General features: G+C 17.0%; 6 protein-coding genes across 6 annotated transcripts; 3 read left to right on the top strand and 3 right to left on the bottom strand.

The window, feature by feature from the left end:
- Positions 1-448: 448 nt before the first annotated feature.
- On the bottom strand, positions 449-7,801 carry PRELSG_0925100 (conserved Plasmodium protein, unknown function; the record flags this gene model as incomplete). The annotated part of the gene is made up of 4 exons (XM_028676693.1): positions 449-931; positions 1,051-1,308; positions 1,419-1,576; positions 1,747-7,801. 4 exons carry the CDS (start codon positions 7,799-7,801, stop codon positions 449-451), a joined length of 6,954 nt encoding a protein of 2,317 aa, XP_028533156.1.
- Positions 7,802-8,975: 1,174 nt separating this feature from the next.
- Positions 8,976-10,611, top strand: PRELSG_0925000 (conserved Plasmodium protein, unknown function; the record flags this gene model as incomplete). Its single annotated transcript, XM_028676692.1, has 3 exons — positions 8,976-9,008; positions 9,195-9,239; positions 9,391-10,611. The coding sequence occupies 3 exons, from the start codon at positions 8,976-8,978 to the stop codon at positions 10,609-10,611; spliced, it is 1,299 nt and encodes a 432-aa protein (XP_028533155.1).
- Positions 10,612-11,480: 869 nt separating this feature from the next.
- Positions 11,481-12,146, bottom strand: PRELSG_0924900 (hypothetical protein; the record flags this gene model as incomplete). The annotated part of the gene is made up of 1 exon (XM_028676691.1): positions 11,481-12,146. One exon carries the CDS (start codon positions 12,144-12,146, stop codon positions 11,481-11,483), a length of 666 nt encoding a protein of 221 aa, XP_028533154.1.
- A 922-nt stretch (positions 12,147-13,068) lies between these two features.
- PRELSG_0924800 (conserved Plasmodium protein, unknown function) lies at positions 13,069-16,950 on the top strand (the record flags this gene model as incomplete). The annotated part of the gene is made up of 1 exon (XM_028676689.1): positions 13,069-16,950. The coding sequence occupies one exon, from the start codon at positions 13,069-13,071 to the stop codon at positions 16,948-16,950; it is 3,882 nt and encodes a 1,293-aa protein (XP_028533153.1).
- A 751-nt stretch (positions 16,951-17,701) lies between these two features.
- PRELSG_0924700 (conserved Plasmodium protein, unknown function) lies at positions 17,702-19,639 on the top strand (the record flags this gene model as incomplete). Its single annotated transcript, XM_028676688.1, has 3 exons — positions 17,702-18,614; positions 18,756-18,797; positions 19,410-19,639. 3 exons carry the CDS (start codon positions 17,702-17,704, stop codon positions 19,637-19,639), a joined length of 1,185 nt encoding a protein of 394 aa, XP_028533152.1.
- Positions 19,640-20,029: 390 nt separating this feature from the next.
- Positions 20,030-21,818, bottom strand: PRELSG_0924600 (CRAL/TRIO domain-containing protein, putative; the record flags this gene model as incomplete). The annotated part of the gene is made up of 10 exons (XM_028676687.1): positions 20,030-20,088; positions 20,215-20,254; positions 20,328-20,372; positions 20,471-20,563; positions 20,645-20,772; positions 20,869-20,902; positions 21,036-21,125; positions 21,212-21,314; positions 21,419-21,651; positions 21,738-21,818. The coding sequence occupies 10 exons, from the start codon at positions 21,816-21,818 to the stop codon at positions 20,030-20,032; spliced, it is 906 nt and encodes a 301-aa protein (XP_028533151.1).
- Positions 21,819-22,977: the final 1,159 nt, after the last annotated feature.

Here is a 22,977-nt window from a genome sequence, read left to right as displayed (position 1 = left end):
TCTGAAATAATAAAGATATTAAATTTTAAAATTATTCCTTTTTTTTTTTCATGTAATTTATAATCATTTTTTTTTTTAATAAAATTTCATGATATATATATACATAAATTTTTTTTTTCTTTTACATGTGCATACACATATATATATATACTAGATATATGGGTACTTTTTATTTTATTTTAATTATATATATTTAATTGTTAAATTTTTCACTTTTACATTTTTTAAAATATGGTATTCCCTCTAAAATAGTGAAAACTTTCCTTTTTTTTTTTTTTTTTTTTTTTTATTTCAAGAAAATTTGAATAAACTTTAATCTCATTAAAGCATGCTTTTTTTTCTTTTCTCTTTTATATTCCTCTTATTTACTACTTTTAATAATGTTAATAATTTCCAATGTCTTTTTAGAATAATTATTTTATTTATTATTTTTGCTTTTTTTTTTTTATTAATTATTTTTTATTTCTTGCTCTTCTTTTCTTTCTATATATAAGCAAGTTTTTTTATCTTTTTTTTCCTCATATGAGCATATATTTTCTTTTTTGTCGTTATGAGAAGTACATACTTTTTTTTTACTGTTAAGTAATTCATTTAATCCACTTTCCAATAATTGGGAAGAAAGTCTAATACGAAAATTTTTCTTTTCTTGCAAATTAAATTCATTTTTTAAATTATCAAACCCATCTTCATTAATATGATTGTTACGTGTTTCATTTTTTTCATTATTTATATTATATATATCATTTTTCTCTTTATCACTTTCATTTTTTTCATTCAAATCCCAAGCCTCTTTCCATTTTTCTTTCCTTTTTTCTTCTTCATCACACCAAAAATCTTCGAAATTTTTAAAATGTTTATTGTATGATTTGTTAAATGTAAAAAATAATTTTTCTGTGCATTTCATTAAAATTTGGCCATAACTTTCACAACACTGCATAAAAAATATATAAAGAGAAAATTTTTACAAATATATATATTAAATTTACAATTAAGTTACAAAAAATTTAACAATGAAATAATAAAAAGGAAAAAAGGAATTGATTAATATACCTTTAGAAATTGTTCAAAAGATTCTTTTTTATTTTCCTTCAAAAACTTGGATAATATTTTTTCCATTTTACGCAAAGAAGAAAAATAATTTTTATTTGATTTTTCTTTAATATTTAATAAAATATTTTTTTTCATTTCATCAAAATCATCTTTTTCTTTTTTTCTGCTTATTTCCTGAAGAATTTCTTCCAATGCTATGGATATGCAATAGTTAAATGTAGTTTTTTCATTCGTTGGATTGCTCAAGTAATAATGAATCTAATAATAAAATAAAAAAATGAAATATTGTAAAATAAAAGAATATAAAATAGAAAGATTTAACTATATATATATATAAAATGTTCATTTTATATATAGATTATTCTTACTTGAGGTGGTGCTAAACATTCATTTGAGATTGGGAATATAATATTTTGGTATTTGTCGTACATCATTTTTTTTTTATCTAAATAAAATATTATTTTCTCTTTATTCAAACTTTTCAAATTCCAAAAGCTGTGAGCATTCTTTATATCCTTCCAATGTTCTATTAAAAAAAAAATATATATATATTTATATAAACAACGAAAAGTTATAGAAACGTAAAATATTTTCATAAAAATTATAATAGTAAAGAAAAATAAAATATAAATATATCCATTGTGTAAATATATAAAAAATTAATATATAATTTATAAAATTTATTTTTTATTTAACCAGTATATTGCAAAACATTATCACAATTAGACAGTAATGAAGCAAAACAAGTGGGTAATACTATTTCATTATAAGGGATATGAGAATAAATTTTCTCTTTCTGATCAATTATATTAAACAGTATAAATTGTTCATCATTCTCAGAAATAAGGTTATTAATATAATATCTATAAAGTAAGTCTCTATTATTTTTTTCTGCTTTTATAAATTCTTCCTTTTTTTTTTTAAAAAAGTACAATTCTTTATAATCCCTGATTTTTTCTAATAAAATATCTTCTTCATTAGTAAATGCTGATATTAAAAAATAGCAGGATAATTTTTGGAGTTCAAAATATTTCAAAAATTCTATATGATTATTTACTATTATGGCAGTATCAAAATTATCTAAATTCATATCCTTATTAATTTCAAGGTTGAATAAAAATATATCAGAATAATTGTGTATCGAATAAAGATATAAGAGCATTTGTATTAATTTTCCTAGTTTCTCTCCTGAATAGCATAATAGTATTTTTTTTTTTAAAACATAAAATTTTTTTATAATATTTTTTAATAATTCAAGCTTTTCTGATATATTAAAATCTTTTAAAAGAAAGTCGTTTTCATTTAACATCAATAATGGATGAACACAAGCAAGAATTTTATTTTTATCATCTACGTTGTCATATATAAATTTTTGAATACCACTCATATATGTTATAATAAAACAATTTTTCTTCTTTTTCTCTTCTAATGAAGAATTTTCTTTATTTACTATACAAAAATGGGAAATAAATCCTAGCATTAAACTGTTTAAAATTTTTTTATCCTCCTCATTATGATTAAACTGAAAAGTACTATTGATTAATGAATTATCAAAAATATGACTATTTAAGAAAAATAACGAACTTAAAAAGTTCCAATTGTCTGGTATACAATTTAGTAATAATATTTTTTTTTTTATATTTAAAAGAGATAAATCATTTAATATATTTATTTGATTTAATAAATTAAAATGACATAAATCTAACAATATTATATCACAAGAAACATGTAAAATTTTTGGCAAAAAATCGACACATATAATAAGGTTAGAATATGTGTTGGGTATTTTATTCTCTATTATGCTTTCTTCACTCTTATAAACTGCTATATTTTTAAAAGAACAAAATAACTTCTTCCATGTTACAATATTGAGTATTGATGTTATAATCAATAAATTTTCGTTATCTTTTAAATTAGAATTTATTACATGTGCTGCTTTAAATTTTCTTGAATTATTTTTTCCATTATTTATAATAAGAGTATAATTTTTATCATATAAAAATTTTACGTAATTATAAGGTACACTAAATTTCAACTTTTCTTTTTCGTATTCATTATCTTGAATATTCTCAAGGCAATCAACAATTTTTTCTATCTTATTTTTTATTATTTTTTCTCCAGATATTTCACTTTTATTCATTTCTTCTTTTGTTATTTCTTTTTGAATTTCTTTTTTTTCTAATTCTTTGTTCATATGTATTTCCTCTTTCTTACTCTCTTTATAATTTTCTATTTCTAATTTCTTTCTCATATTATTAAAATAATCAGAATACATCATAATTTTTTTTTTGACTTCAGTAAATTTTTCTTCAGTAATATTAAAAAGTCTTTTTTTTTTCTCTCTTATTTGATTTATATTGCGCATATATTGATTATAGTAATCACTATATTTATTATAAAAAGCATTAAATAATTTACTTTTTGCTTCATTAAAATTTATTCCTTCTCTCTCGTTATTTTCAGTATCATTAATAACCATATAATTATTTTCAAAAAATCGTGATATAAAGACATTATATCTTAATTTCATTTGTGCTTTATATAATAAAACTTTTTTTTTTTCTATAGAAAAAATTTTATTTATACTTTCTACTATGTTATTTTTACCATTTTTATAGATATAATAAAAAAGGTATCTTACATATTTATTACGATAAATTAAATCTCTAACATTCAAAATTTCCTTCATTAATATTTCAATAAATTCATAATAATGATATGGTAAGTTTTTTATTAAATTGTCACGATAATTCAAGTAAGTGTTATATGAATAAGAATTATTATTTTTTAACATCTGTATATAATTATATATCTCATTATAAATTTGATCATAAAAGAAAAAGTCAAAGGGTTCAATCACATATTCGTAATAATTAATATCAATAATATTTTCACTGTTAATGTTAAGAGGATTTAATTTTTCTATTATTTCGTAATTTAATTCTATATACTTACTATTGTAATTATTTAATTCATCATATGTGTTACTAAAATTAAAACCCCCATTATTATTTTCATTATTTAAATTACAATTATTGTATGTAACATTTTTTACATCATTATTTATATTATTAAAACTATTCAAATTATATGTACAATTATTTATCAATGGAATATTTAAATTATTATATCCACTTACATTATTGTTTGAATTATTCTCTTTAATGTTACTATTACTATTATTCATATAGTTAAAATTGTTATTATTATTATCATTTGTATTATCATTGTTATTACTATTATTATTTATATTATCATTGTTATAATTGCTATTATTATTATTACTATTATTATTTATACTATTATTGTTATTATTATTTATACTATCATTGTTATTATTATGATTATTATTTATACTATCATTGTTATTATTATGATTATTATTTATACTATCATTGTTATTACTATTATTATTTATATTATCATTGTTATTATTATTATTACTATTATTATTTACATTATCATTGTTATAATTATTATTATTATTTATATTATCATTGTTATAATTATTATTATTATTATTTATATTAGCATTGTTATAATTGCTATTATTATTATTATTACTAGTATCATTATTTATATTATCATTGTTATAATTATTATTATTATTTATACTATCACTGTTGTTACTATTATTATTTATATTATCATTGTTATAATTATTATTATTATTTATACTATCATTGTTGTTACTATTATTATTTATATTATCATTGTTATAATTGCTATTATTGTTATTATTACTACTATCATTATTTATATTATCATTGCCATTACTCATCACATTATCATCAAATTTAGAAGGTGTTATAATTTTCATTTCTTTTTCAGAACAATTATTTAAACTATTAATGTAGAATTCATTTTCCTTAATTTTTAAATTATTATATGTGTTATTGTCATATAAACAATCTTTTTTTTCATTTGTTTCTTCTGATATTTTCAATACTTCATCTTGTTTTTCATTTTTCAGTATTTCATTATTCTTTTTGTTTGAGTATTTGCTTTTTTCATTTAAACAATTTTTCGTGAATTGAAAGTTCTGATTAGCATTTATTTTATTTGTTGTGAAAACGTTTTCGTTAATACTAATTTTGTTTTCATCATTGTTATAATTTTTTAAAAATATTTTATTTTTTTTACTATTATATTTATCAATATCTTGAAATAATAACTTATTCCAATCACTTACTGAAAATATAGAAATATATTTTAAAACAACAAAATGAGTATATACTAATAAATTATTAATATAAGCAACCTTTTTTAATGTGTGATTAAAATAAAAATTATCATTATGAACTTGGGGTTGATTTTGCGATTTAACAAATAAATTTGATTTTTTATTTAAAATATTTTGAATAAATTTTGTTTGTGAATACGCAAAATTTTTGCAGTTAGTTCTTTCATTATTCATTTTACTTTTTTTATGCAAATGTAAACACAAATCTTTTTTATATTCTCTTTTTTTTACAAATTCTATATATAAATCTACTTGTTTATTCAATCTTTTTAATGTTACTACATCAAATAAATATGTATTTCTTTTTTTCTCTTTTTCTTTTTTTTTAATGTATTTAAATATATATAATAATGCTCTTATTCTTTTATCTTTTAATTTTTTTTTTTTTTTAGATGCATTATATAACAATTCCAATATGTTATAATAATTATTTATATTATTATCATTTTTTTTATTTTTTTCTTTTATTTCATATATTTTATCTATATCACTTAAATAATTAATAATAAAATTATTTATTATATCAGAGTTGCTATTAAAATCATCATGATTATCACTATTCTTTTTATCAGGGTAGTTACTAAATTTACCTATATTTTTTAAATCTTTTAAATTACCATAGTATGTATTATTTTCATTACTTATATTATTCATGGTAAACTCATGTACATGAAATTTTTTGTTATCTTTATTATATAATGATTCAATATTAGGATTACTATTCTTAAGATTTTCATTTATTTTTAAATCATCATTTAAATAGCTTTCTTTTTTGTTATCAAAAAATGATAAATTATTTTTATTCATCATGCTAACTTTGTTTTCATTACTATTAATATTAAAATTATTTATTTCTTCCTTTGAATAATTAAGATCATTTTCTAAAATGTCACAGTTATGATTAATTTCATCGTTTCTATTAATTGTATTTTTTTGTATATATCCTTCATTTATATCATCTTTATCTATTTTAAGATAATTTTTTTCTTCAAGATTATCTCTTATTTGTTTATCATTTAAAACTTTGTTTTTAATTTCTCCATTTTTTAATTTATCTAAAGCAATATTTGATGCATAATCACTTTGGTAGTTTGATTCATTTTTGTTTTCACAATTATCGTAGCCATGTATATTATAATTATTTTTATTAATATCCGTTTTATTATTTTTTTTAATTAAAGAAAATTCATTTTTATTAGTGTTATAGTAATTGTTACTATTAAAATTATCAATTAAAACATTTTTGTTATCTCTATTAGTTGCATAGTAACTATTATTAATATCATATTCAGTATAATTGTTATTTATATTATGTATATAAGTGTTATTTCTTTTTAAAGTAATAAAATTATTAATATCTTTGTCTATTTCATTTATATTAAATGAATTAATTAAAGAGCTTTTTTTTTCTTCTATATTTGCTATATTATCAATAGCTATATTCATATTTTCATCTTTTACATTATCTACTTTACTGCTATCAATATAATAATTAATTAATTCTTTATTTTCATTATTATAAATTAGGTTGTATGTATTGTCATTATTAATATCTATATTTTTTTTATTATTATTGGAAATATTCTTAATATTATCTATGTAAATTTTATCTTTAGTAAAATCATTTGGCTTATACAAGCTATTTTTTGTGGTATTTAATCGATCACTATAATAACGATCATTAGATTCTTCCTTATTTGGGTTGTTAAAAATATCATTATTATTGTTTATATTAATTTGTTCGTCATTTCTATTACTAACTTCTGAAATATTTTTTTCAAAATAAGTAATATCTACTTTGTTTAATTTATATAAATTAATATTTTCTTTTTCATTTATATCATTTCTATAATTTATATCCAATTTCTTATTATTACTATTATCATTATTATTGCTACAAGTAACATATGAGCTAGAGAAGTTTTTTAATGATATATTTTTTTCATTACAATAATTGAGATTTAGTACATTTGTATTTGGATTTGTTCTAAATTTGTTTTTGTTTTCCATTTCTAAATCTGTTTCATTTAAATTTTTATAATTTATATAAAATTTATCATTTTTTGCTTTATCCTTATTATAATTTATATTATGTTTTTCTTCATTATTAATTTCTTTATTATTTGTATGTGTATTATTTTTATTAAAATAAAAGTTTTGTTTTGTCTCATATAATCTATCATTATAATTTGTTACTTCTTTTGATACAGATGAATTTATATTTGAAGATCCGTAGGTGTTAATTAAACTATTATTATTAATTAAGAATTTATTATTATCTATATCGTTATTTTCTTTATATTTATTTAAATAGTTATTATAATTTATTATATTATTACTTTTATTAATAATTTTATTTTCTTGCTTATCCTCCTTAATATTAAAAGAATTCTTTAATTTAACAAAATTGTGATTTTTTTTTAGGTTAACGTCAAGATCTTTTTCGTTTATGCCACTTATGTTTTCACAAAATAATTTTTTTTTATAATTGTTTTCATAATTATGCATTTTTAAATAATAAACAAAATTCTAATAACTAAACAATGATAAAATGAAAATTTTTAACTTAAAAGAATTTTTAGAAGAAAAATAATTAAAAACAAAAAGAAAATACTTTATGAAGGAAAAAAGATTACATTCAAAAATCAGAAAAAAAAAAATTTATATATATATATACGAAAATATATAAAAGTTTAATTTGAAATGATAGCGGTATAAATATATCTACATAATGTAATTTTAAATTTAAATATAAAATAATATCTTATATGGATATTAAAAGAATATTTTCATATTATTTAAATTTTTTTTCAAAATATCTATCAATTGCATTTCAAATATAAAAAATAAAATCTTTCATTTAAAAAATTAAGCATTCGAAAGTAGTAAATTCATTTAAAAATGTGTTTGTTTCTATATTTTCATTTTTTTTTTTTTTTTTTTTTTTTTGTTTTTAGAACAAAATTTAAGTTCAAAATGTATATAATAGTAAAAGATATATTTATATTTTGTATATTTTCTTTTCTTTTTGTTATACATATATTTATTTTTATGCAGTATGCAATATAGGATATTATGTATAAAAAAAAAAATTATAATATAAAAAATTCTTGTTGAAAACTAACGAAAAATTAATTATATAAAATATATTTTTTTAAAACTTTTAAACAGTTTTCATTTATTATATACATATATATTTATACATATTTATGTAATATTTTTTTTTTTTTTTTTTTTGAACCTTGTAACTTTATTTAAATGCACGCAATATGAGAAAAAAAAAAATGAAAATGAAAATGAAAATTTTAAAAAAACAACACTATGGCAATTTTTTTTTTCTTTTTTTTTTGACCTTACATTTTTTCTCTTTTACGTTTTTTTAGTTACTTTTTTGTAAAAACTTTCTATATGTTACATAAAAAAATATTATATGATATTAAGTAAATTTATAGTAAGATCCTTTCATTTTTTTTTTTTTTTTTTTTTGTAGTAACCAATTTTGAACGTTATTTGTCCTTTTACTTAGCTTTACTTTTCTCCTTTTTTTTATTTTTACTTTAATCTGAATTGGATTTTTTTTTTATTTTTTTTAATTTTAATTATTTTTAATTTTTTAATGAAAAATTGCATGGTTTTTTAACCTCCTAAAGTTTATTTTGTTTGTAATGAAAATTTTTTAATGATGTGGAATCTCATTAATTATAATAATGACATTGTAATGCATATACTAAAATAAAAAATTAGAAATATAAAAAATAATATATGCAGTATAAAATATACTTATACATATATAAGGAATATTGGAGAAAGAGATAATAATTATACTAATTTTTTTTTTGACAATTTATATAATTTTAAATATTATTTAAATGTTTTTTTTATTTTATTTTTTTTTTTTAAGGAGACTAGCAGTAAGTTTACTTTTTGGAATATATTTGGATTTGAAGTAAAAAGAAAATAATAGAATAATTTTTATGTAACAGTAGTTTAAAATATTTAATATTATAAAATTTCATTATTTGTATGTGCACAAGCATGAACATCACTAATTTGTGAAAGATATTACACTTATTTTTATTTCACTTTTTTTTTTAAAGGAAAAACAAATTCAACATGAAATAAATGATGAAATTATTAAAAATGAAGATAAAAATAATTTAAAAATTGAAAATAATTTGGGGAATGAATTAGTTGAAACGTTAGATGATTCAACCTTAGACAAAAAAGAGAAGAAGAAAAAAAAAAAAAAATTAGAAAAAATCCAAGAAAATAGAAATAAATCTCCATTTTTGAGTGACTTAAGTTCTTATGCTGATTATTGTACTAGTGATGGAGGAAATGAAAATTATAAATTAAATTTAGAAAATGATAAAATATTATCTAACAAAAATTATTTGGTACCTTCAAAAGAAGAATTAAGTGAAAAAGAGAATAAAACGAATAAAAGAGAAGTAGATATAAATATAAATGTAAATTCATATGAAAATGAAAATAGTAAAGAAAATGGGAATAATGAGGAAAACAAAAATAATAAAGAAAATGAAAATAATAAAGAAAATGAGAACAATAATAAAAATGAGAATAATAATGAAAATGAAAATGAAAATAATAATGAAAATGAAAATAATAATGAAAATGAAAATAATAATGAAAATGAGAATAATAATGAAAATGAGAATAATAATGAAAATGAGAATAATATAGAAAATGGAAATATAATGTCATCTACTAACGAATGGTTTTTTGAAAAGATAAAAGGAATATTAGAGCCTTCGATAAATCAGGAAAGCATAAGTGAATTATTAACAAATAAATATAATAGTTTTAATGAGGCAAATGCAGGAATATTTGATTTATTAGAAAATTTATTATTAAGAAGTAGTACTCAAGAAAAAGTAGAATTAAATAAAAGGCAAAAAAGTCATTTTTTTTGTGATCACTATAATTCAATGGATGAATCATTTAATGATCATTATAATTTTATTAATTATTCAATTTACTGTATTAATAAAGAATTATCTGCAAATGTGGAGTTAGAAGCTACAAAAATGATGAAAATTTATAATAATGCATACAATAGTTTTAGAAAAGAGATTAATTTTAATGATGATACTTATATAGATTTATTAAATGAAGGAGAAGAATTTTCCACATTAATTGTTGACGAAAATAACAAATTAAAAAAAAGAATTTCAAAAATTGAATTTTTAATTTTAATAAATATTAATAGTGATAATTACAATAATATTATTGAATCCCATAATGTACAAACACCCAAATTAAACTTAGAAGAAATATTTAAAATTAACGTAAATTAAAAAAATAATTAAAAAAAAACTATTTAAAATAAAAATTAATGAATAAAAGAAAAAATATTATTTCATTATAAAATTTTATTGGAAAATTTTAAAAGTAATGCTAAATGATTAACCTATCTTGTTATTTATATTTTGATAATATAATTTGTTTATTCATAAAAGGAAATATTAATACATTTATTGAAAATTTTTTTTTTAAATATATTCTACTTTTTGATGTTTTGTATACTATTTTTAAATATTTTTTTTTTTTCCTTTTTTTTGTCTAATATTCTTTCATAATTTAATATATATATGATGTAACAAGCTTTTGTATTTTTTTTGTCTAATATTCTTTTATAATTTATTAAATATATGATAGTAACATGTTTTTGTATTTTTTTTTTTTTTTGTCATTATCTTTTTTTTTTTTTTAAGAAGAATTCTGTATATATAAATGCATGTTTATATATTACCTTTTCTTTATTATAATTGTAATTTTTTTACTATTATAATTTATATGAAATATATTTATTCGTTCATTTATAAACATATAATTTTATTATTTCTTTATTTCATTTTTTAATTTTCTGTTTATTTTTATACAACAACAAAAAAAAAGAAAAAAAAAAAAGCAAAAAAATAGAAAATTTAAAAAAAAAGAAAGTATTCTATAATTATTTAAATATATTCCTTTATATAAATTAAAAAAAAAGATAATAAATATATAATTATTAAATAATACTAAAATATATTTAAAATACATTATTGTATAAAAAAAAATGAAAAAAATTTTTTTTTTTTGCTATCTAGAATAAATTTATTTATAAAATAATATTATATATTTTGATTAATCTTTTATGTTATATAAATAAAATAAGAGATATGTTTTATAAAGAAAAAAAATACTTATTTTTTTTTTCCTTTTCTTTATTTAGATAAGTATATTCAATATGTGTTTTTAAATTTTTTAAACTTAACAACACAAGATTTATATTGTCTTCTTTCACAATTTTTTTTGATATTATATTTCTTTCAATGACTTCTTTAGCATATTCTGCTCTAGCTAAAACAGCTAATTGCTCATTTATCTTACTTTTTTTTATATATTCTATTTCCTCTAATTTTTTTTTGTCATTATTATATTTCATTAGTTCTAAATGTAATTTTACTTTTTTTTCAAAGGCTTCTTTTTTTTTTTTTTTTAAATTTTGTATTTCATTTTCCCAGTAATTTATTTCATTTATTTTCTTTTCTAATATATGTAGTTTTTTTATATCCAAATCAATTAAATCATAATTTTTTTCATTTGAATTTTCTATATATTTTTTATGTACACTATCAGAATTTTTCAAATATGTGTCTGATTTTTCTTTTAAACACGTATTTGAATTTTCTTCCAATTTTTTTAAGTAACAATTATTTAAATAATTTTTAGAAATATTCTTTATTTGATTTTCCACATATCTTATTGAGTTTTGATCTGAATTTGTTTTCATTGGAGTTTCAATTACGACTGAAAAATTTTCTTCGATATTTCTTTCAAAATAAATCATTATAACTTTTTCTTTTTAAAGAATTAAGAAGTCATAATCTTAAAAAGTCAATTATTAAATACTCTTAAATTTTGAATAATTAAAAAAAAAAAAAAAAATGCAATCTAACATTTATCTAATAGCAATCGACAAAAAAAAAAAGAAAATAAAAAAAAAAAAAAACTAAAAAAGCACATCTTGCATATAAATAATAAATATATATTTTAAAGAAAAAAAAAAAAAATAAAGTAATTTTTATAAATTGGAAAATATCATTTAAATATAGTTAACTTGTATTAATTTGTTCTTAATACATTTTAATTACTAAAACAAATATATATTTGCTTCTATGAAAAGTGTCGAAGATAATTTTTATGTATTTTATAATAAGTAAAAAAAATATTTTGTATTTATTTAATATCATTTTCTCTTCATTCCCTTTTTTTTTTTAAATTAAATTTATTAATGTTTATATGTACATTAATACAAAAATTCAAATAAAGCAAGCAAAGATTAAAAAAAAAAAAAAAAAATAAAATAGTTTTTAAGTACATTTTAAACTTATATTTTTAAAAGTTTGTAATTCATATTATTTGAATGAATCTTACTAAACCAAAAAGGAAGTAAAATATTTGAATAAATATTTAAATTTTTTTTTATTTTTAAGGATCAAATTATGAAAAACTTATAGAAGAATTAATACTTGTATTTTAAAAAAAAAAAAAAGGAAATAATGATATATATTCTTTAGAATAGTATTTTTATATTGTAATTATCATATTTTTATTATTTACTAAGCAATTTTCATCTTATTAGATGTTTTTTCATTTTTTTTTTTTTTTATTTTCTTTTATCTCCCTTTTTTTTTCACTTTGATTCAAATGACTCATAAATATTCCCTCAAATTCAAGGTTTCTATTGAATATATAAAATTCTGATAAAAATGAAGAAAAAAAATTCAATTTGCAATAAAGGAAATGAAAACGAAAATGTAAATGAAAATATTTTGAATTTTAATAGCAATGAGCCCATACAATTTTTAGATATAAATGCGAAAAATATTTTTGATTATGACATAACAAAATTAGATATAAGAAAAGTGAATAACCATATAAGGTTAAATGATATTTGTAAATTATATAATTATTTAAACAAGAATTCATTGTATTATGTATCAGAAAAAAATCCATCAATATCAGATATAATATGCTTAGAAAATTTTTGTTTAGAAAATAGTATTGATTATAAAATTAATTTAGATAATAATAAAAAATGTAAACTTAACAATCAAGTAGATTTTTGTAAAAATAATCAACAAATTAATAATGATATCAGAGATAATGAACAACAAATTATAAGTGATGTGAACTGTGATAAAAATGAAAGTTGCAAAAATGATATATATACTGATGATACAAACATTGATAAAAATAATTTAATAGATAAGAAAAATAATATGAAAAATTCTTTTAACAGCTCTTCTGATTTACATTCACTTTCTTATTCTTCTTCATCTATTTCTTCTTCTGATTCTTGCTCTTCTTATTTGTCTTCATCTTCTTCTTCATCATCAAATATATCAGATAAAAGCAATCAAAATAATAATATGAACAACTTAAAGAATTTGGAGATAATTAAGAAAAATATCGAAAATAAAGAAAAAATAAAAAAAAAAAAAAAAAAATTTAAATCCATTTTAGGGAAATTTCGAAAATACGATGTTATTTCTATTAAAAGGTGTAATAAACAAACTTGCATTTCTCAAATTTACAAATTTGTAAAAAATGATGATAATACAAATATTATTTGCCAATGGATATATAGTTATAGTGACTGTAATAAATATTTATATAACAATTTTGAAAGTCATTTAAATAAATGGAGTGTTTTGCCGTGTTTAGGTTATTTTGATAAAAATAGCATAGAAAGTATTATAAATAAAATTGAAGTATATAATTTTTATGAATTTTTATATTTGTTTAATGATTTTCCTTTATGTTGTGAACATAAAAAAAAATTAAAAATTGATAATTTTCAAAAAAATTTAAAACATAATATTGTTTATGACTCTATTAATAATGCACCCTTATTAAACTATAAAGATGAAGCAAATAAGAAAGAACTAGAAAATTTAAATGAAGATGAAAAAGAATTAAAAGATATAAATGAATATAATAATTCTGCTAATAGTAGAAATAATTATAAATGCAATGATATAAATGTCAAATCAGAAGAAAAAGACTTAGATGAAGGAAAAATAATAAGCGATAAAGAAATAGAAAATAAGCAAAATGATAATAACAATAATAATAATAATATATCAGATAATGCAACAAATACAAATAACAATAACATGTGCATATATGATGAAGAAATTGTATTAAATGAAATAAATGAAGGACATAAGAGAAGAAAGAAGGAAAATTGTTCTTTTAGGATATTTTATTATGAACATTTTTTATGTAAAAATACTAAGATAGTACCTTGTGTAAAAAAAAATTGTGTTATTATAAATAGAAAAAATAATGAAGATTTAAATTTTTTTATAAATACTAATTTATACGATAAAATAAAGGATAAAAATAATATATATTATCAAGAAAGTAATGATTATGTATTAAGTTACAAGAATTTTGAATTTCTTTATTTTTATTGTTTTAATTGTAGAATATATTATGATATTAACATAATTTTTTCTCATATAATATTTAACTCTTTGAATAGCAGTACTTCATCAAATAAAATGTATATGTTTTTACAAAGATATAAAAAAATGTATGATATAAAAATAAAAAGACAAAAAGTTAAACAAACAGATATATATTTTATATGCTCAAATTGTGTTAATAATAATATATTTAACGTGAATGAGTATATGGAATACTTTTATTATTTTTGTGATTTAGTAAATTTATTTAATCATAATTTTTCATTATATAATGAATATATTAAAAGCATTTTCAATTTGGATATTCCATTTTTTTCATTATATAATGTTACAAAAGAAAAGGTATTACTAGCAATTAAAAAAAAAAAGCCTCGTTTAAATGAAAATTTAAAAAATTATTCTTTTGCAAAAAAAAAAAAAAATAATTATTCTTCTATATCTAGTAAAAGAAAAAAAAGTCAAGAAAAATTAATTAATAGTAATAATAATAGCAATACATTATCTAATGAAAGTTCTCTTTTCTTCTCCAATGAAATTCAAAAAGATAAAAAAGAAGAAAAGAACAATAATGATAATAATTCTTTATTTATAAATGAAACAAAACAAGATGCAAAAAAAATGAGATATAAAAAAGAAAAAGAAAAAATATGTGGTCATTCTGTTAATGAAAAAATTAATAAAAATAAAGAAATTAAAAAATATAATTCTAAAGATGATAATAAAAGATGTACAGAAAATAATGAAGAAAAATGCAAAAAGGAAAACTATGAAGAAAAAAATTATAATAGTACACAAATTACCAGTGATAATGAAAAAACAAATAAAAAAAATATAATAAATGAGATTGAACTCAAAAAAAATATTGAGTACATTGAAAATAATAATACAGAACTTTTAAACAATAAAATAAAAAAAGAAGATGAATACTTTGATAAAAATTTGGGAAAAAGAGATAACAAAAGAATCAAAGAAAAAAAGAGAAAAAAAAAAAATGAGGAAGATGAATTATTTAATGAATGCTGCATATCTAACGAAAGTGAAGAATATTCATTTAATGAAAGCATGAAGGATTATACTGATGAAGATATTATTGAAGAAAATCAAATATTAAATGAAGAAATTTATAGTGATGACTCGGTTTTCTATGATGATGAATATACTTCCAATAGAAAAAAAAGAAGAAAAAAAAAAAAAGGAAAATCAAAAAAAAAAGAAAATATAAAAATGAAAAAATTATCTGTAAAGGAAAAAAATATAACTGAAGAAAATAGCAATAATATTTGTGAAAAATTAAATAATGAAAAAAAAGAAGAATATCAAACATATGAAGACGAAATAGAAGAAAAAGAGGGTGATTGCAATGAAGAAGAAGAAGGAAATATAACAAAGTATACCAAAGTAATTGATAAAATAAAACAATGTTTGGATGAAGAAAATATGAATGTGAATACAAAAACTCTTAGTAAAAATATAGTAGAAAAAGTTATACAGATTTATAAAAATAAATTAGACGTGAAAATGAAGTTATTTTCTATTTGTAGTAATTTATTGAGAAAAGATAATTCTGAATTACGAAAAAAAATACTAAATGGAACAATAAGTTGTAGTGATTTAGCACAAATGAATTCTTCTGATTTAGCTCCAATTAGTTTACAAAATAAAAGAAAAGAGTATGAAAGAAAATATTTTTATGAAAATATATATTTGAGAGAAAATTACATAAATTTAAAAAAAAAAAACATAAATGACGAGGAGGAAACATATCTACCTAATATGATTTATGAAGAAAAATTAAAATCAAATGAAAAAAATTTAAGTAATGAAAATGATATTAACAATGAAAATAAAGGAGATAAAAATTCATTAATTATTAAAAATGATTTAGTAAAAAATGACGAAAATGTCAACTGTGATAATAATCAAAATTCTGATGATTATATTAAGAAAAAAAGTACTGTAGAAAATGAAGATGAAAACAATAGTGCATATACAATCCCTCCTATAGAAAAATATGATTTTGAGCACACATATAAAAATTTAAAATCTATTTACGAGAATTTGCCTAAATTTGCTTCATCCCCAATTTTGACATTTTTAGATAATTCTTATAATAGAATTCTTTCCATTATAGATGCTAATAAGAATAATGAAATTTAATTTTAATTTGATTTCAATTACATTTATTATTTTATTTTATTTTATTTTATTTTTATTTTTTTTTTTTTTTTTTGTCTTTTTTTTTATAAATACACATATATATAGAAAGAGAAAGATTAAGAAAAAGTTATGTTTATTTGTTATTTTATATATATAGTATTTTTATATTTTTAAGTGATTTTCTATTACATATATTTTATATATTTCCTTTTTATATGAATTGCTATATGCATTTAATAGCCCCTTTAAAATTAATATATACATATATGAATATTTATATACCCTAATAAAATTTAATAAGATTAATGATATTTAACATATTCATTTTCATTTTTCAAATGTATATTCACAAAAATTTTATATTAATTTATATTTTATACAAATACATATTTGTCTTTTTTATTATATTTTTATTAATTTTTTTTTTTTATTATTTCTCCTTATAAAATAGAAAAGAGAGAAAACAAAAAAAAAAAAAAAAAAAATGTATTTCTATATATTTTACCTAAAAAGAACACATTTTTTATATTTCTGTTTTTGTTAAATTTAGCTTTATTATAATTTTTCTTTTTTTTTTTTTTTTTTGATACATGAAATATTTTTAGACAAAAGGATTACAAATTTCCTTTTTTTCATCTTTAATAATTTGAATACTTCCATTTTTACTTTAATTTTTTAATTGTATTATTAGTAATCTTTTTATTTTCCTTTCTTTTTTTAATTTTTAATATTTTTATGAAGAGATTGTTTGATGGAAAATAAAAATAATACATTTAAAAATTTATTATCAGATAAAATTAAAAAAAAAGATAACTTAAAAGAATTAAAAGTAGAATTTAGAAAAAATGAACAAGAAAATAACGAAAAGAAAAATACTTTAATAAAGGAAAATTATGAAAAAATGAATGAAGAAAATATAAAATGTATTAATAATAAGGATAATGTAACTGATATTACTTTTGTGAATGAGATAACAAATAGAAATGATCTTTATAATTTCAATAAAAATGATAAAAATATAATAATAAATAATAATTATACAGAAAATAAAAATGTACAAAGAAATAATGATGCTAATAAAAATGAAGAAACTTTATATAATATAAACGATGATAACGCTAATATTAGTAACAGTGTTATTAATAAAAGTGTACATATTATAAATAATAGTATATATAATATAAAAAATAATTTAACTAGTATTAAAAATATTATAAATTTAAATGAAGAATCAGAAGATGAAACAATTTCGGAGAGTTGTAGAAGTGGTGATAGTAGTATAGTGAGAACTTTCGAAAATTTAAAAGATGATGAATATTTGGATAATAAAAATAATGAAGATTTAGAATTATTACTAAAGACGGTAATAAATACAAAAAAGGAGGAAAAACAATTGACTACATTGGATATCATTGATGAATGCATATCTATAGGAAATATTTATAGTTTACATAAAAATAAACAAGAGATTAATAAAATTAATAATTCTGCATCAAAAAATGAAGATATAACTAATGAAAAAAAAAGTTCACTAGAAAATAGTGAGGTTGATGATAATTATATAGAGGACATTGATTTAGACAATATAAATGACTTTTTAAAAATTAATACAGTAGAAAATTATAATGAGGACAATATTGAGAATACTTCAAAAATTATAACAGGTAAAGAAGATAAAGATATTTTGAAAATTACTTGTATGAATAATTATGAAAAATTATCATCTTATAACATTTCTTTATATAATTTATTGAATAATAAATCAGGAATTAAGCAAAATAATTTAGAAGAATCTTTAAATTCAGAACAAAACATTGTTAAAATTAAAGATGGAAATTTAGGTAAAGGTAAAATGAATATAGAAAAAAAAATTATGAATCTAGTTGTAATATATATAAAAATAAAAAATAGCAATATGTTAAAATATTTTATTCAAATTTAGAAGAAGACAAAGATGTCGATGTTAAAATAAGTGAAATAAATGAGACTGTCAAACATAAGAAAAATAAGATACTTACAAAAGTTGGGTGGATAGGTAATAAATATATATTATTTTTACATCTTTTATATTTTTAAATATTATTTAAAATGTAATACAACATAAAAAAAAAAGTTTCTATACATACAAATAAGTAATCTTAAAAATTGTAAAATTTTGAATTATTAAATCATTTCTAATGAGTTTTAAAAATATTTTATGAATTTTTTATCAAATTGTATTTGAAAAAAAAAAAAAAAAAATAGTACTAATAAAATTAAAATAATAATTTTAACAACTTATTTAATTTTATTTTTAGTTTTTTTTAACTTTAAATACTTTTACTATTTAGATTACTTTTGTTCTTTAATAAAATAAAATTAAAATGATTTAACAATTATTTATTGTTTTTTTTTTTCTATTTTTTTAATTTATAATACAAAAAAAAAAAAAAATAAATAAATAAATATTTACATTTCAGAGGCAATACATAAATTTAAAGATTTTTTTCAAAATGAAGAAAATAAATTAACATACACAATAAAAACATTTTTAAAAAAAAAAAAATTTAATGTGTTGTTTAAAGATAAAAAAAAAATATGTTATTTCATTTTACACATATTTTTTTTCTTTTCTTATGCATTTTTTGCTATTTTTTTTATTTTCCTTAAAAGAATTTTTTATCATATAATATTTGATCAAGATTTGTAAAAAATTTTGAATAAGACATACCTTATTTTTGAAGAAATTTTTTTTTATTTTTATTTCTTTTTTTTTTTATTAAAATATAATTATCTTTATGAAAATTTTGAATAAATATATATATAAATTGTAATTAAATAAATTTTTGTTTGATAAAAAATTAAAAAAAAAAATTATGTATAAATTTAAACTTAAAAAAAAAATATAGAGTATAAAACAAAAAAAAGAAAGAAAAAATTAAATAAAATAATGATCTATATAAATTCGTATAATTATTTAATGAAAAAAAAAAAAAGAAGCATATAAAATATAAATCTCATATAATAAATAAAATCATTAAAAATAACATGATAAAAATAAAGATATTTTGAATTATATATATATATTTATATATCAAATTTAAGGCAAAATAGGCTCATCAAATTTAGTTACATTATTACACGTTCCTCCAAATTTTTCTAAGAATATAAAAAAAAAATAAGATAAAATAATAATTATATAACTCATTTAATAATTGAAATAATAATATATATTCATTATGTTTTAATTTTAAGTTATAGAGAAAAAAAAAAATTTCATGTTACTTTCCAATTGATTTAAGTGAACTTGATCTAACAATTTTTTCTGAAAAAAGAAAAAATATAAAAAAAATGAGAAAATTTTCTTTTTATATAAAAAATATTTTTTATTATCATACTTCTATCTCCGAAGACGTTATAGTTATTTTTTGTTGTGTAACAACCTATAAATTAAAAATGTAAAATTTTCAAAAAAAAAAAAAAAATTAAAAAATTAATGAAATAAAATTCAAAATTAGAAAGTTTAAAATTTTTGAATTACAGGAATAATTGATTTAAGCATGTGCCAAATCCCGGTAACAACTAATGGGGCACTTAGAACTAACATTTTTGACAACCTAGATCTATAATTACACTAAAAAAAATTAATATATATTTTTCTTTTTTATCTTATTTTTATATAATAGATTCATTTATTTTCTTATTTTATTTATACACTTAAATTTCTAGAAATATCTTTTAAAGCAGATATAGGAATATTTAAAACACTACAAGAAGTTAAATCAATTATAACTCTCCATTGCTCAATTTTACCTTCAATTAATAATTTTGATATACAAAATTCTAAAAAAAAAAAATTTTTTTTAAAATATATATGAATAAGAGCTTACGAAATTTATGATATATATATATATATATAAAAGTATGTATTAAAATTACCTAGCCAGTAATATAGGACACTTAAAACGTCTTTCTAAAATGAAGTAAAATAAAATATATATATGCAAGTAAATGAAAATGATGCATATATATAAAATACAAAGAGAAAAAAAGAAAATTAAAAAATAACATAAAAATATAAATATTATTTTTTTGTATATATTTACTGTATTTGCTGATATTATATTTTTGCAATTTATAATTATAATTGGATGCATCTGTTTATCTCTCCCATGAATATAGCAATATCCTTTATTCTAAAAAAAAAAATACAATAAATTTGTATTTAAAGAAAATATAGTCTATGTATTTGTTTATTTCATTTTATTTTATTTTTCATTACTAAAAACTCCTTAATTTCTCCTAATTGTATTGGAAGATTTTCTTGTCTCCATTTCAAGTGTCTTAACATATCATTATAGCATTTTTCATAAATAAATTCATTTCTATATATGTAAGAAAGGAAAAAGAAAACGAGTATATACGTAAATAATTATTGATTATATATATATTGTATTCATGTGTATTTTTAATTTTTTTTTTTTTTAACCCTTGTAAAAATCTAAGAACATAATTATCATCAAAAAATATGGTATCTTTAAAAAGGGATTCGTAAGTTTCTAATGTCGTTTTTTTAGAATTTCCTTCTTTATCTTTTTCTCTTTCTTTTAATTTTAAATTATCAACATAATCTTTTAATTCTTTTATTTTTTGTTTTTCAAAATCATCTAGCTCTTTTCCGCAAAAAATATATCTTATACTTTTAAGATTATTTTTATGATACTAGGAATAAAAAAAAAAAAAAATAACATTTTTAAAAAGATATATTTATAATAACAATTTTTCTAATTTTATTTTTATATTTTTACAAATTTAATTTCTTCTTCCGTTGGCTCATAGGCTAAAACGTCCTTTGATATATATTCAGAAACAGAATGATCATCCATCATTTTTACATATATGGAAAATAAAAATATTTATATAAAAACTAATATTTTCGTTTTATTTATAAAAAAAGAAAAAAAAATTTATGAATATTTCTCTAAAAAAAATATCTATTAATAATTTTATGAATTTTTTTTTTATTTCAAATTTAATAGAAATGAAAAAAATTTGCACATATTAAATAACAACTATGAATGGAAACTTATGTAAGTGTTAAAAAAAAAAATTATAATAGTAATAATAAAAATAATATATAATATATAATATAAAAATAAATTAAAATGCCAGAATTACTAAATAATAATGCATATCAAATTATTATATTTTTTTTTATTTGTTTATAAGTAACACAAATTATAGTATATATTCAAGAATACATAAACTTATTTTTTCCTTTTTTTAGTTTCATATAAAAACTAAAAATACTTTATTTAATCTCTTAATTTAAAAAAAAATTAAACTATAATTTATATAAAATATAATGTATTTTCTAATCTTACTTCTATTAGTATTTTCTTACATATAAAAAATGTTTTTTGTTATTTTATTTTTAATTTATATTTTTTTTTTTTTTTTTTTAATGCATGCGAAAAATTTATCTAAACGTAAAAATGCATATGTGTATCAAGTAATATTTATATATATATATATATAATTATATATACATTTTTTCTTTTTAAAAATATCGAATTGATAATTTCGCTTTTTTTGGATATCTTTAAACAAATATTTAAAATATAAAATTAAAAATAATTAAATTTTAAATAATACGATTTATTAAAATAGCTTTAACTTTTCATTTATTATAGATTTCATTTTATATAATTTATAAGAAGTCTTAAAATTTTTCATCTTTTTAATATTTTAGGATTTTTACCATTAGTGTAACATCACAATTTTATAAAAAGTATTAAATATATTTTTATTCTTTTTTTTTTTAATTTATATTTAAAATATCAATATATTTTTTCTCTATTTTTCAAATTATAAATATTTAAATGTAACAAAAATGTGTAAGTCTAAAAAGGAAAGTATTTCAGAACTTAATATTTTTGATTTATTTTCATTATAATTCAATGTCTTGTTTTAAAAAAAATATTTAAAAAATTGAAATACATGTTGAAATTTAGTAGAATGATTAAATATTCTATACATATAAGGGAA

Source organism: Plasmodium relictum (genome assembly GCF_900005765.1).
Source record: "Plasmodium relictum strain SGS1 genome assembly, chromosome: 9".
In the NCBI taxonomy this organism is placed as follows: Eukaryota; Apicomplexa; class Aconoidasida; order Haemosporida; family Plasmodiidae; genus Plasmodium; species Plasmodium relictum.
The sequence above is the reverse complement of the archived record's forward strand: the minus strand, read 5'-3'. Positions and strand labels throughout refer to the sequence as shown.